The sequence below is a fragment of the Trachemys scripta genome, chromosome 4 (genome assembly GCF_013100865.1).
Source record: "Trachemys scripta elegans isolate TJP31775 chromosome 4, CAS_Tse_1.0, whole genome shotgun sequence".
Lineage (NCBI taxonomy): Eukaryota > Metazoa > Chordata > Testudines > Emydidae > Trachemys > Trachemys scripta.
The window spans coordinates 61,389,362-61,401,794 of NC_048301.1; the positions used below are offsets into that span (position 1 = coordinate 61,389,362).

The window sequence follows — 12,433 nt, forward strand, 5'->3', positions numbered from 1 at the left end:
CTGCAAAGCAACCTCCCCAGCTCCGAGAACGGCCTGTGTTGTCCTGGCTTTTGATCCCGGCGGCGTATTGGATTGCCAGGCGGAGTTCTCACGCCGGTTGGTGGGAGGCACTTTACCTAAATGCGGCTTCTGGCGTTGGCTGATAAAGTGACCATGCTTGCAACGCCAAGGGAGTGCGAGTGACTTACACACACACACACTCTCTCCCCACCCCTTCCCCCTCCCCTCTTCATTCGGATTGTGGCGGCGGGTGCGTGTGTGGGGACCCGGCTCTGAGGCGTGTAGATTCTGCACGGAGCAGGACGCTGCTTTGGCGATGGGGAGAAACCTGCCGTCCCAGGGCTTTCTTACTGGTAAAATCCGACTGTCCTACTGGGAGGAGGAACTTGGAAACCCTGCGGCCCCCGGGTTTATTTGAGGTGAGGGGGGCTGGGAGACAGGAATGGCAAAGAATGTCTTCGGAGGTGGAACCAGAACCAGCTGCTGAAACAACTTCGAGCAGCCCAGAGGGAGGAACAGCAGCACCTGCAGATGTTCGAGAGGAGGTGAGCAACCCAGGGCACATCTGGGCGGAGCGGGGGTTATCGTTGGTGTACCTGTGTGCAGTGTGTGGATATATATGCGTGTGTGTGACAGCCCCAGCTGGGCGGACGGAGACACACGTATGCATTGTATACAAACCCAAGAGAAAAAGTGATCGGTAATTGGTCTTGGTTCCTGAACTCGGCGGGAAAACCCGGACACCGGGCAGGGCTCGATCACTTGCGGGGTTTGGTGTTTCTTCGACCGAATTGGATTAAACAAATGAAATGGCGAGTGGAAATAGGGGGGAGTTTCAGTGCAAGAAAAACAGTCTCAGGGAGCAACGTAAGGAGCTGCCGCTGCTTAAGTCTAGCCAGCTAGACGGGCATTTGGGGATCTGTGTGTGGTTTGTAATGCAAAGGAGAGAAAAAATAAGTGATTGTAATGCAGCCTCGCTGGGCTTCTTGCAGCCCCTTTACTGAAGCAGTAACCAGTCAGCCGGTATCAGTGAAGAAGCCGGTGCAGGGAGATTTAATCCCACCCTACACAGTAGATAATATCCTCCCATGCCCCCAGCAGGCTCCGGGAGCTCTCCACGGTGCTGGGGTTCTCCCCATGACAGCATCGGATTTACCCTCCACCACACCCTGCAGGACCAGAGAGCTGAGGAAGGGGCTGTGCTTTCCCCACCACCCGCCCCAAAAGACAAGGCAGGATCACCCACTGCTCCTTTGCAGACCCAAGCACCAGGTCCCGAGAAGGGATTGGAGTCTCGCCCTGCTTCTCCTGTAAGGGAGTCACAAGAAGGGCTCTGCAGTTGTCTGGCTGACATTACAATTTCTTTCTTTCCTAACCATTGGCTGCTGCAGATTTATAGACTGTCCTGAACAAATCACTGTCTCCAGACAGAATCATGAAACTGTCTCCAGACGTTTCAGTGCCTCTTGCTGTGATCTCTCTGAAACATGGATACCCCGCAGAACAAGCACTGGTTAACTTTAATGCCTGCTGACCCTAATCACTAACATTTGCATTTTTAATGGGTCTCTACACAATTACAATATATGGCACCTTTAGGCAAGTACTAAAACTATGAGTGTTCTAAAAAATTCCTAAAGATCAAACAATATCAAAATCCATACTCATACTACACTCTCACATGATTATTGTTATAACATTACATTGATGCAATATAATGTACTGGGTATGGGGAATGCAAACCAGAAAGTTTCAGATAGAAACATTTAAGCTTTGTGTTTAAATATCTAACAATGTAATATAGAACCAAATCCTGAAGTCCTTATTATGGCAAAACTCACCGAGTTCAATGGGAATTTTGCCTAAGTAAGGATTTCAGGATTTGGCCTACAAAAACACACTTCACACACACACACACCCCACACACACACCTTTTTCAACTTCCAAGCAACAATCCAATTGGCTGAGGCCTCAAGTGACTTAAAATAGCTTTGTACTATTGGCCTCCAAGATGATCACCTCTAATCAACTTGTGTTGTCTATTTGAAGGTTGACATAAAACATATTGACCCATAACCCATTGGCTGAGACAGAGTCACATGACTCAATGATTGTAAATATAAGCACCAGCGCATCATCCTATGTTAGAATACATTTAGAGCAAAGAGATAGTTAAGCTTTTTGTCACACTTAGTGCAGCATTTGGTGTATACTTCTTTGCTCTTCTGCAGTTTCATAGGCTTGTCATCCTCATTATGGGACATAAATCATAGGAGGGCAAGGAAGTTTTAAAATAATATGAAGTTAACAACAAATTTAAATGCTACCCCCTCCCCAAAGGAAATGAATATGAGGGGCTTACACTATCAATCAAGGAACATTTCCACTCTTATTCAGGATAGCTGGGGCTCTGTCCCTGATTCAGAGGGCCACATGATCTTGTAAGTTTAAATAGAGCAGCCTCAGCAAACCCCACATTAAGCTCAGGTATATTTAGAGTAAACCACCAACAACAAAAATACAAACATTTCTAAAGAGTATAAAACTGACCTTTCAGCTTAGGTTGAAAAAGTTACTACAGGACAATAATGTCATCAGTCAGTGACTTCAAGTATTTTATCCCCATAGTCAGTCACTTTTCAACTTCTGAGGCATAGTTCACAACTTTAAACTTCAACTATTATCATTCTACAATTGCTGATATCACTGGAACTCCCCAATGTAATTACAGCCTAATAGGAGATCAATAACTGGGTAGAGCTGGGAAGGAATTCTTGATTTAGCCAGTCTGTGCTCCTAAACCACAGAGGGTTTTCACTGTATTAATCCCATCACAAAAATGTCTAGACTCTTACTGGACATTTCTGAAGATCAGAGTACTTGATCTCCACACTTACATCATGCTTAAATGATCCCCACTCTTAAATTTTTCCTCTGGTCCAATACAAACATTCAGTGTTTAATTTTACACTAACTCATTGTCTCATTATTTTAGCCTTATGTAATGAGTCCTTTCCTCCCCCTTCTGCCTTCACAGACAGTTTCTGTGTAATGTTCTAAGGTCCCCCACAGCCCCTTAAGTGTCTGGTATAACATGGGTGCTTATCTATTATTCACACAATTTGTGTGTTCTGGTTTCTTTATAAATCATGGAAGAAAATCTTAACAGTGACTAGAAAAGCTTTTAATTGAAAAGACAAAACAAAACTGGTAAGTTCCCAAGCTAGTAATAGATGTTTGAAACAGCGGAGTCTAAACAAATACAATTTAAAACAGAGCCTTTGAAGAACAATTTGTTTTCAGATACCTACTATGACCCTGATCCTGCATTATTTAAGTCAGTGGAGCTTCACCATTGACTTCAATGAGTGTAGAAAGAAGCCCTAGGATTTAAGACCAATGTTCTGTGGTTTACCTGCATGGTATTGACAATTAAAGCAAGACCTAGAGCTGGCGCTCTGCATTGTTTAGTAACGCCAACAGCTGTTGCAAAAGAAACACAGACTCGTTAACAAAGGTTTTGGTAGGGAAGGGAAGGAGAAATGATTTTCCAGGTATTTCAGAAGGTGTTTCCATATCTACATGGATTCTCCAGAAATATTTTCCTTCCCATTTACCTTCTTTCTTGACTGCCTTTCCTGCTCTAACTCACCCTCCTCCATTGTTATGTTTTTAACTGCTGGCTGGCCAGGTTTCCCAGATTGGAAATTACTGTGAGATCCAGACCCATACCTTGTGCAAATCAATGTATTTCCATTGATTTCAATGTAGCAATGCCAATTTACACCAGATCAGGATTTGGCCTTAAATATCTTAATTTTAAAAGCTTAATTGGAAGTTTTATTTTAGCCAATTAAACTTCATGAATAAAAAGTCATTTATAACCTTCCATAGCTAAATAATTGCCAAGGAATCAGGATACCAGCGGGTAACTGGCATTTTGAAATATTTGTCTCATCCATTTCTGCAGATTTAAATAGTGCTTGTCCGTTGCTGCTTTTAACTTGTCCTTTGTATTAAAAAACTTTAATTGAGTGTGATACAATATAATCAGTTAAGCTCTCCAGGTGACAGAGAAAACTACAAGAAGCCATGGGCAGACATTACTGAAATCCACAGACTCGAGTCTGTGTGACATGATCATAACTTTACAGATAAGAGACCTTTTAAGTCATCTCATCCATCTCCAGTTGCCAGTGCAGGCACATGGAGAGCTTATTTCTTATATCATCAAAGAGTGCCATTTATGGTCAGGACAGCACCATTTAGTACTGCTGCCTTTAAAAATACGGTATTGCAACTTTTTAAAAGATTGCTTATTTGTGAGCTTCTGTCTCTCTCTAGAGCAGCCAGCATGTTGCATGACTCTTTTCTCTCTCACACACAAAAGGCCATACAACACAATGCATTTTCCATTTGGGGGTTTATTTTAATCACAGAATCCTGATTTTTCACCATACCCCACTCTCTGACATAAGTCTAGGCATCTCAAATGCACTTATAATATTCATTTGTCCACTCTCTCCCTGTCATATCATAGTCACTTGTGTATCACTGTTTGCATGAAGTTCTGAATTCCTAATTTATGCCATTTAATAAATTTTAGGTTGAATGCCCTAAATTTTCAGTCATGTATAGTGTTATTGTTAACAATCCCATTTCACAGCCTTGGAAATGCTAAGAATTGGATCAACTCCCTTTACCTTTCTTCATGATTTAGATTTAGACCTAACATTCTCATGTTCTAAATTGTACCCTGTTTATGGACTGAATCATAATCAAGGAAAGGTGACAAGAGGCCCAGGAAATTCATGGCATTTTCATCAAATCTTCCCTTTCAGAGAAAGGTTTATGGGCCCTGTAGTGTAAACAGGGAGTACAGCCCCCCAACACTGTAGATCTCCAGAATATGCAGGAATGGGAACCCCCTTAGTCCCATAGAGGGACATTTCCTCCATGCTCCCCTCTTGTCCTCCTCCTTCTAAAGGAAGGAGCTGTGCTATATTCTCTCCTTTCTCTGCTCAGTAGAAACAATGCTGAGGGAGGGGGGAAGACTCACACTGCTCCCAATCAGGTATCATGAGGGTCAGTAGGTGACAATCTTGCAGAGAGCAGTTGGTATCTTTCTCATCCTTGCCCCCTTCAAAATTCCATGAAGCACCATCCCCACAGAGTTCTGGGAGAGGAGCTTTTGGGGGTTCCCAGATCAGGGGCAGAGTGATGACACCAGAGAAGCACCATTCCCTCCCTGGCCCCTTCTGAATCCCACTGGCAAGATCTACCAAAGTAACATCCAAGATACCAGCAAGGGCCTCACCAGAGCGTCATACAGCAACAGCATCGCCCTTTGTTTCATATTCTATCCCTTTGCTAATGTGTTCTAGTAACTGGTTCATTTTTGTTTTATTTATATAAACACAGCTACTACAGACTAGGCTGATATTTCCACCTCTCCAATTCCCTTACCTGATTGCTTTGCCAGAAGACTGTCCCATGTTAGCACATAATCCTCAGACTGCTGCTTTGATCATATACTAATTCTACATTTTCCGACAATGAAGTGTATTTGCCACCTGCTGGCCCAATCACCTCACTCGTCCAAACGCTTTTGAATCAGGACAGAAAAGGAAAGATCCCTTCCCCTCCCCACCTCTATTCCCCAAGAAAACATAATGCAAGGAATAAACTTGCTTTATTGATACGGATAACATCACTGTAAATGCAGTTCAAAGTGCCAACCATAGCTGCAATGCAGGAAAATGGAACACCTTTCTTTACAGGTCTTGTCGTTCAAGGGAATATTTGCACTGCATATCCTGTCAACAGCTAGTCCTAGCTTTGTCATTGTGTCTTTTCACATCCTCACTCAGAGTTTCTGTTTTTTTCTTTTCTTATGTCCTGTATTTTTGTCCTGCTTCATTTTCTAATCATGTGTCTATGCTCTATGTTCTGGGGTTGGCTCTGTACTCTGTCCTCCTCACCAAAAGCTTCTGATAGTGAAAAAAATTACCAAGAAACTGCACTTGCCTGTGTCTGAGCTTCAAATGGCAGCTATAACTCCAGCAATATGTGCATTTTAACAGTAGTGTCCTTCCATAGGACTCTAGCAGTGTGGGCTTCCTCCTAGCAGTGAGTTTTTTAGTACCTATGAAAAACCATCAGTTTGGATTTCCTTTCAATAATGCTCTGCTATGGATACCACTCAGAAGAAAAAAGCATGGGAAACCATCTGATATAACTACATGATCAAAATTGCACTAGGCCCTGAAAACCTCATTAATGTAATAAACAATATTCATTGCTTCATTTGTCTGGTTTATTTAGGACTAAAGTTCATCCTGCCCTTCTAATTGACTCTCCACAGTCTTCCAAGCATTAAAATATAAAGTACCAAGTAAGGGCTGGTCTACACTGAAAAGTTACATCGGCATGGCAACATCTCTCCGGAGCGTGAAAAATCCACACCCCAGAGCGGCGTAGTGTAGCCAACCTAATCCCTGGTGTAGACAACGCTAGGTTGATGGAAGAATTAGCTACCACCCATCAGGGAGATGGATTACCTACAGTGATGGAGAACCTCTCCTGTGCCGCAGTGCTGCAGCGTTTGCATTTTACGTGTAGACCTAGCCTAAGACTCAAAGAAACATATAAGGTAGGTCCTTAAATACATGTGGTCAAATCTTCAGCTGGTGTAAATGGAGTAGCTACATTGACTTCAATGGTTCTTGGCCAGTTTAAACCAGCTGAAGATCAGGCTCATGAATTTAAATGGTATAGGACTGAATCAAATTGATTGTAACCACTGTTTGACAGTGGATAGGAATAACTGCTACTTATTGGATACTCAAAGGAGCAGTAAATTCTCTTACTTGGTGATATCCAACAATGCAGCATCAATACAACCCTTGTGGAAGGCCTGGTTTTCCCAATCATGAGTGATCTTGGAATAATATCCCTGAAAGAGAAATGGACTCACAATAAACAAAAGTGAAGACAATATCATGCCCTGCTAATCCCTCTTCTCCCACCACTTCAGATGGAGAAAGCTCTCCATGCCTGAAACCCCAAGAATGCTACTTGTTTTTCTCTTTACTTTCTCCTGCTTCATCAGGGGCCTCATACTGTGGCTAACCTCTCTCTGGCAGAGAACAGTTGGACCAGTCTCCCTCTGATGCTCACAAAGGCTGCTTCTCAAGCCAGTGGAAGTTTTTGCTAGAAAGTGGTATAAGGTACATCTTTTCCCTGGGAGCAGAGCATGCTGCCTCCGCTGGGATCCCAGCCTTTGCTTACCTCAGTGCAAGGAACCCACCTTGGGTCCCCTGAATAAGAGTGTATCAATCATTTCCTTACTTTAATCCTTCCAACCAGTACAATTTGAGAATCTGTGTCTGTGCCTGATATTGCTTTTCTTGCCATCTCCTTCTGCCTCTTTGCAAAAGATGGTAGTAAGTTTTTTTTCATCTCATTGGGAGATGTTGCAAAAAATGGAGGCAAAAAGACTGAGAAGCTCTGAAGTAGCACCTAGTGAGTAGCATGAGTCTTTAGATGAGTTTCTAGTATACTGTAGCACATTAACACTGACAAATGTTAGATGACAAACAATAACCATTGAAAGGTTTGTTGAGTCATTATGACAACACGGTTTCAATGCCATTGCTAAAATTGTGTTCACTTAAATAAGGAATTCAAGCACTTTGCTTTTGATGAACAAGCCAGTGCATCTGGCCCAAATTTTATGTACATAATCTCTGAGGAAAACTTGAAGTTTCTGAGGAGTTTCAAGAAAATCAGTTAATTAGTTTCTAAGTTCTAATAAATGAAAAATTGATCCACAAAAGCATGTGCTGAGTCTTGTGGTTTTTCACGCCCTTCTAGCTTAAAAATTACAACCTGTAAAAAAAACAACGAGGAGTCCTTGTGGCACCTTAGAGACTAACAAATTTATTTGGGCATAAGCTTTTGTGGGCTAAAACCCACTTCATCAGATGCATGGAGTAAAAAATACAGAGGCAGGTATAAATACACAGCACATGAAAAGATGGAAAGATGAAAAGATACATGTGCTGTGTATTTATACCTGCCTCTGTATTTTTCACTCCATGCATCTGATGAAATGGGTTTTAGCCCACGAAAGCTTATGCCCAAATAAATTTGTTAGTCTCTAAGGTGCCACAAGGACTCCTCGTTGCTTTTGCTGATACAGACTAACACGGCTACCACTCTGAAACCTGCCAACCTGTAGAAAGTAAATTAAAAAATAATGTACATAGAGTTCAGTGAGGTCTCTGGGTTATGTAATTATTTTATTAATTTAAAAAGAAAAATGTGGTTTTTTATTAAAACTGTTGGTTTACATGGCCATGAGCCGAGTGAGCCCGTTGTTTATGATGACCAGGACCTTCTATCAAGCAGTAGCTGTTGGTTCATCTTGGACTAGGAGCTCTGACACAGTGGTCATCCAGTTCTGGAGTGGCACCACCAAGTCGTCTGGGCATTATGTAACTGAGCAATGGCTACTTTCAATCTGAATATCCCTGGGAAATTAATACACACTTTTGTGCATCAGTCAAGGTTGTTCTGTACATAACATACCTAACATAAAACCACATAAGCATGGAAATGAAAAGTGAAGGTACCCAACAGTACACACCTTCTACTCCTCCTCCTCCACCCAGAGACACAACGCCCCACCATTGAACAATCACCATACACCACAGACAACATACATCACAACCTTCACTCCACCCCAGTAGGGATCCCAGCTCTCCATTCCCCAAACATGAGAGAGTGTGATGTTCCAGAAACATGCAGAACGTAGTAAGGGGTGAGGGATGGCAGAAAGCTGGTGATGGGTTTTGGGAAGAGAGTGCTGGAAGGCTGTCATCCCTGCTGGGGCAGAGTTAAGATTGTGACGTGTTGTCTGTGGTGTATGGTGGTGGTTCCGGTGGTGGGTGGATGTCTGGGAGAAGGAGTAGAGGGGGTGTACTATTAGATGCCTTAACTTTTTATTTCTTTGCTTTTGTGATTTTTGGATTAGGTATGTTATGTACAGAGCAACCTAACTCACACACAACGTTGTGGTTCTGGGTATTAGTATAATACCTGCTGGCTCATTACAGGGCACTATGTTAATCCCCAATTCAACATCCAGCCGTCTGAGAGCTCCATAATCTGCAAAGCACAGGAAAGGGAAGTGACACCTGAGTTCAGAGAGGAGGGAGCAGAAACTGCATGGGAGCTAGAGCAGGGGCTGCAAGCAGCCTGGGAACTGGGACTGAAGGGCTGAGAACCAAGCTGGGAAGCAGCCAGTTGTGAGCAAAGGGACTAGTGGTATCTACAGCTGGTGGCCAGCCAGGAAGAGCCTGCAGATTGGGGCAGCTATGTGGAGTGGCCTGAATGAGACCACAGGTGTTGAACAAGGGGACTGGACTCTGGCTGGAATATGTGCAGGCCAGTGTGTGCTTGTCTCCAGGAAAGGGGACGGCTGGAGTGATTACTCCTGGCATGAGAAGCCCCACTTTGACACCACTGGACTGCACCTAGGGGCTGCATTAGGACTGTGGAGTACCATCTCTTTTGTGCTGTAACTTAAAGCAATGGTGCCTAGGTAATCTGGATCCTATTTCCAGCAGCTCTAGTAAAGAAATCCTCTGATACCAAAGCCATCAGTGTTCTAGGGGTTAGAGCTGGAAAAGCCTAATGCTTGGAGCATCTACAGCACTTGCCCCTGACCATGTGGAACCCACCACCAGCCACCTAGGAGCTGGTGTATCCCCAACAAACTGGTGGAAGCACTGGGGATCCCACCAATAGCTAAAAGAGAGGAGAAGAAACCCTTCCAATTGGCAAGAGATTGAATGGCTGGCCAGAAGAGCAAGTACCAGGTGTAACCTCCAGAGGACTGTTCTTTGGATGGAAATGAGACAGTGGGTGTGTCCTAGGAGGGGGAGAATGACACCCTACCTCCATGCTGAAGGTGTACAATAGAGTGGACCCTACTAGAATTTCAACACCAAAGAAAGATGGTTTATAACAGTCTGCTGGCCCCACCACAAGATCCTGTGGCTTTGGGGGTGCAGGTTGGAATCCCATAGCTACCACAAGTTTGTAACTGACCCCATTGCAGGATATGACTGCTCCCAAGCTGCCTGGCCTTCTCTTCATAGCCAGCTCCCAGGCTGCTGCTTTGCATTTTCAGGGTGCCTTTAATATGGTGATTTTAAATCGCTTCACGGACATGAATTCTCAATGTCCCTTTGAGGCAGGTGGTGTGTTTTCTATTTTATGGATGGGTATATTCAGTCACAGCAAGATTAACTGAGGACACAATGAGTCAGTGGCAACAAAACCCAAGACTCCTGGCTTGGACGCACTGGATAAAATTAAACTGATAAGTGGATGTGCCTCAGCTGAAGTCCTCTGAAGTGCTATGCTGTCAGAATCTTTGGCAGAACTTGTCTGTGTGACCTTCCTTTGGGAGGCAATATTTACCTTCAATTCTCTTTTCTCCCAGAGAAGCATTGACTGCAGAGATTTTAGCTGGTATTAGCAGGGGCACTGTTATAATTACCACACTGCCAGGGTCCTTGCTACATTTGACAAGGTGTGGATCCTTAAACCCCACTTTTCTGTGGCAGCATTGCTGATGCATAACAATGGCTGGACATTCCTGTGAGGATCACACACTGCTAGCACTGTGAGGAAGCTACCACAGCTGATGACTGACCCTTGTAGACACTTCAGTGATAGAAGTTTCCTTACAGCAGCGTTAGCTGCCACAAACAGGTTATTACTGTGAGGAAGCTGTTACATGGATTCACAAGGTGCGTGTGGAGTCTAACCAGAGAGTCATCACATAGGATAAAAATTGAAAACTGTCTAGTTAAAAAGAAGAAAGGAGGAAATAACTGCAGAGGTGTGAATAAAAACTACATGAAAACAGAACAATTATTCTTATAGGGTCTGAGCCAAAGCTCACTGAAATCAATGCACATACTAACATTGACTTCAGCGGGGTGTGGATCAGTCCCATAGAATACTTCTTTTGAGGATTTAACAGAGTTTTATATTCACAAATTAAGTCCTACATGATCCCTAAGACATAGAAAGGGATTATTATTATTATTTTATTCTAAGTGTCTAGGTAAATTGAGGCACGAGAGGTCAAATGACTCCTCTAAGGATAGTGAATTGATGGTAAGGTCAGGCACAGAGCCTTGCAGTTGTATTTTCCACACTCCTGTGAAACCCACAAGCCAATTTAACTTCCTTTGAAAGCTATAATGACAGTCTTGAACAGATATGTATGACACTGACAGGTGAAGAGACCATGCATCCCAGTTTTACTGGTACAGTCCTCATTTTTCATATAACTTCCTGGTGTCTCAGGAATTTCTTTCAGGTCATCTTACATTTCCTGTTTGTTTTTTCATTTCATCAATCAAACCTTTTTTAATGCAAAATCTATGTTCAAGACACACTGCTATACTAATAATAAAACTTGCTCTGTCCTTATGAGAGATAACAAACAGTCCCGTGGAATCAGAGTTTAGTCTGATGAGCAGAATTTGGACTGAAAATTTAAGTGACTGTAGTCACTATCAGCATCTACTTTGAGTAAAAGAGTAGCTTTAACACTTGTTCAGCACTGGATGATGAACTCATTCGGAACACAAAATTACTGGAAAAAGTCCTCCTCTCCTAGAAATATACATGTTGTGTTGCTGCTGAGTCAGAATGCAGCAGCAGCAACATCAGCACACATTTTAAAAGGTGGTACTTTTCTGTGCATTAATGTTTTGCGACCATGTAAAAAGTTGCCACAGAAGTGGGCCTTTTATAAAATTCTGAAAAATCATGGTCACCTTATTGATCAGGATCCTCTGCTTAGATAGCTACATAATTTTTTGGCCCTCACCACTGTAGAATCTGAATGCCTTAAACTCAAAAATGGATTCTGGACCAAATTCTTGTCTTCATACCATTGGTGTTGAAGTAGGGGGCATTCCCACCTGTTCTTAATATATTACATACACTGTCTAAGATCCAAATTTACTTCTCTCCTGGGGTTTCCTTTACTTCTAACTTGAAGAACAAGCAAGCACCCCGCAAGAGCTTGCCCATGAACTTGACTGTTTTCAGGGTTGGAGGCTCCTTCTGTCCCTGCCTCTGGTTCCCTCTTCTTCAGAGGGAGGCTCAAATGTTTTTATAAACTAGGTTGAAGTCAATAGGACCCATCTGGGACGGTGGCCAGTATGAGTCAGTAGAACAGCTTTGTGTGTTTATGCAAGGTCCTAGAGCCTGCCACTCAGACCAATCAGCAGAAGAGCTCTGCCTCTCTCTGCTGGGTCCTATACCCTGCCATCCTGCTTCAGGCTATTACTGAGGAGAGAATTTGCCCCCCCCCTCCATTTTGCATGGCCTTTTCTCTCTA

At 43.1% G+C, this 12,433-nt stretch overlaps 1 protein-coding gene across 1 annotated transcript in view; it reads left to right on the top strand.

The window, feature by feature from the left end:
- Window positions 1–280: 280 nt before the first annotated feature.
- The window catches only part of LOC117877148 (transmembrane protein 151B-like), a 31,296-nt gene continuing 19,143 nt past the window's right edge, over window positions 281–12,433 (top strand). Inside the window, exon 1 of the mRNA XM_034769960.1 lies at window positions 281–545. Coding sequence (XP_034625851.1) covers window positions 453–545 — 93 coding nt within the window. The 5' untranslated portion in view covers window positions 281–452. The remainder of the gene's footprint in view (window positions 546–12,433) is intronic.